Source organism: Rutidosis leptorrhynchoides, chromosome 6 (genome assembly GCF_046630445.1).
Source record: "Rutidosis leptorrhynchoides isolate AG116_Rl617_1_P2 chromosome 6, CSIRO_AGI_Rlap_v1, whole genome shotgun sequence".
Taxonomy (NCBI): domain Eukaryota; kingdom Viridiplantae; phylum Streptophyta; class Magnoliopsida; order Asterales; family Asteraceae; genus Rutidosis; species Rutidosis leptorrhynchoides.
The window spans coordinates 334,152,198-334,155,538 of record NC_092338.1 but is presented as its reverse complement, the minus strand read 5'-3'; the positions used below and the strand labels follow the sequence as shown (position 1 = coordinate 334,155,538).

The window sequence follows — 3,341 nt, the reverse complement described above, 5'->3', positions numbered from 1 at the left end:
CCAATAACAAAGATATTCAAATTATGTTGATTATAACTATTTTAGTTGTTTATTTGAAACATATTTTCTCTTAGTCTTTTTTATGGTTATTAACGTTTAAATATTTAATTTAAAAGATATATTATGTACAACGAAAAACTGGCTAATTATGTTATATATATACGGAGTAATAAATAAGGGATTCGCGCCCGCGGCTAACCTAAAAAACTTGTTGACAGTCATTAAATATAAACGATCAATAGTTGAATATTGCATGTCATGCAGACTACCGTTTTACATACAAATCACGTGGATTATTCTCGAATTAAAAATGTTTAAAGCGAAACTAGTAATCTGATACTACGTACAAATTAATTTCTTTTTTTCTAATTATTATAAAGCAATTTCGGAACAAAAAAAATCCAAAAAACACTGTTAGATCATGTGTAGTATTAAAGCCTCTGCAGACAAATCAAAAACGTAATACTAAAATGATCAAATGATAAAGATAAAATTTTAATATAATTTCCTTAGACAAACATCAAGTTTTGTTCCCACTATGATGCATGTGAAACAAGAAAGGAACATTTTCAACTTGATACACGAATATCAACTTTGAAATTTATACGTCATTTATTAGAGCTTCTAATTAAATCGATTAAAATAACATGTCATTAAACTCTCTTATGCTTTAACACTCCAATTCGTTTTAAAGACTAAAATACAATGTAGCAAATACATGACGAAATTGAGTCGGTGTAAATTTCACACCACTCTCACAATAGAAGGCTTTGCACAGCTCGCTTCAGAGATGTATATATATGAGTTACTAATTAAATTAGTACCTAAATTAGTCATAATTTACTACGAGTAAATAGTAAATCAAACTTATATATCTACCACCTAAATTTATATCATTGTGCATGTGAAATGGGTGGTAGATAAGTTTGATTTACTTGTTAAGTGATATTAGCTTATAAGACCACTCCTAATCATGACACTTTCCTTAAATTTTCTCAACGTCACATCAGCTTTCTCTCTCCTCTTCGTTACAACTTCCTCATATAACATTCCAATAATACACCATTGCCAACCATGACATACTTTCTTAAATTTTATTATTATTATTATTATTATTATTATTATTATTATTATTATTATTATTATTATTATTATTATTATTATTGTTATTGTTGTTGTTGTTATTATTATTATTATTATTATTATTATTATTATTATTATTATTATTATTATTATTATTATTATTAAATTTCGATAATATATTCATTTTTATAATTAATACTGTTACTAAAAAAACACACACTTAAATTAATAAAATAAAACGATTACAATTTATTAAAAGTCCTAAAAAATTAAAAATTACAATAATCAACAAGTTCTAATACAATTACTACTTTATTTTAAAATCCTAAAACTTAAAACGTACAATTTATTTTCAACGAGAATCTGGATGAGATGGATCATCTTCATATGGGTCAAATAATACATCATCATCATCATCATCAAATTTCAAATATAGAGAAATTCGATTTGAACGGAAGAGGAGAGTTTCTTTTATACCGTTCTATTGTTCCTCGGTATGAAGGTAGAGAGCGGACAATTCTGGAGTACAGTCATCTTCATAATAATATAATACGTCTGTATGTTTAAACGGTACATTAAGCTTCAAAAATTCAAGCAACTCGTCTAAACAAACGTCTCGAATGTCAATGTCTTCAAACAAAATTTTTGAACCACGTTGGTAATCGTACAATTTGGATCCGTGGTCGAATTCACTTCCGTAATAAACATCAAACGAGACGATCATCGGGAAATTGTCAACATTTTTGAAGATTTGTGTGAAGTGTGTGTTTTTTATTTTGAAGTATTTTAAGTGTGTAGTGTTTTGATTATGTATATATAGAGAGTTTAAATGAGAAAAAAAAACAACCGTTGGTGTTCAAACGATCAAAAAACAGAACAAAATCAAAATATGTGAACGTCCTGCTTTGTGCTTGTGGAAGAAAATGTGGAGGGCGATGGACTCGAGGGCGGTGGAGGGCGGCACCAATACCATTGGCGCCTCGGATGAAATGGTGGAAGACACACTCCAGCACGTACCGCTGGGAGAGGTCTTACGAGTTTATGTGGTCCGGTTAAGGTCATGTTTGACAACAAGTTTTTTGAAGCTTTTAGGAGCTTTTAACTTCTAATTTTTATAAGAAATCCTATCAAATAAAAAGCTACGTTTGATTGCAAGAGTTTAACGCTTTTTTAGAGAGGGGAAAAGCTAAAAACTACTAGAACTAACGTTTAGCTTTTAACTTCTAGTTTTTGTCATTTTACACTTTATTTTAACAGTTTCAGCTACTATACCAAACAATTAAGCACATATAAAAAGCTTACAGCAGGTGCTAACTAATAGCTATCAACTAATTTTGCTAAACATAACCTAAACTTTTCAAATTTAATAATCATTCGAATTTAATTAAAAAAAGTCGAAAGTTTAAAACAAACTCGAAATGTAAAGCCAAACCAAACTAATTTAATTGGACATCTTAAATTCTTAATTAGTTTTGAATTTGATCCACTTTCGATTAATTAATACGGAGTATTAATACTACCATAATGTGAATTCCGTGATGTTACAATCAACATCATCACTCCAACCAAACCCTTTTTTCATCCCCGGTGGTGTAATCACTAATCCCTCGGCCATGCTATTATAATAACTTGGCATATTAAACAACACCTCTTCGTCCACAAAATTCGTCATCTCATCATCTTCATCTTCCGTCTTTATAGATAACGACGAACATGGCTCAGTGTGATATAACTTTGGTGCAAAAGCATAAGCTGTTTTAGAAGGTTCTTCTTTAATGTCATGATGAGAAGATGACTTGGCCCGTCTAATTAGACGGGCCGAGTCAGAACAATTCAATCGTGAGTCGTCACAACAAGTTAGGGATGCTACGTCATAAGCCCTAGATGCAATTTTCGAGTTTGGAAATGTTCCAAATTTTCGAGTCTCGGTTTGAGAAGATGATGGTGACAATGATGATGATATCGTTCTTGAAGAAGAAGAACGGTTCTTAATTATTTTCATTTTGGTAAATGATAGATGGATAGAAATAGAAGAAAAGGTGATGTATATTTATAGTAAGTTTTAATAATGAGAAACGAGATAAAATAAATGCAACAAATAATCAAATAGAGGGGCCCTTCCAAAAGTTGACACGAGAAGGTGACTAAAATATCCAGTCGTGATATATGTTATGGCAAGTCAAGTGATTAGGTAATACAATTATGTCATAAAAAACACGTGCTAGATTTGACGACAAAAGAAAAACATATATTAACAT

At 30.1% G+C, this 3,341-nt stretch overlaps 1 protein-coding gene across 1 annotated transcript; it reads right to left on the bottom strand.

The window, feature by feature from the left end:
• Positions 1–2,599: 2,599 nt before the first annotated feature.
• On the bottom strand, positions 2,600–3,085 carry LOC139854735 (dehydration-responsive element-binding protein 1D-like). The gene has a single exon (XM_071844022.1). It carries the CDS (start codon positions 3,083–3,085, stop codon positions 2,600–2,602), a length of 486 nt encoding a protein of 161 aa, XP_071700123.1.
• Positions 3,086–3,341: the final 256 nt, after the last annotated feature.

What these genes read in the sequence shown, in the direction of transcription:
- LOC139854735 (XM_071844022.1), bottom strand. Translation starts at nt 3,085, where the DNA reads ATGAAAATAATTAAGAACCGTTCTTCTTCTTCAAGAACGATATCATCA.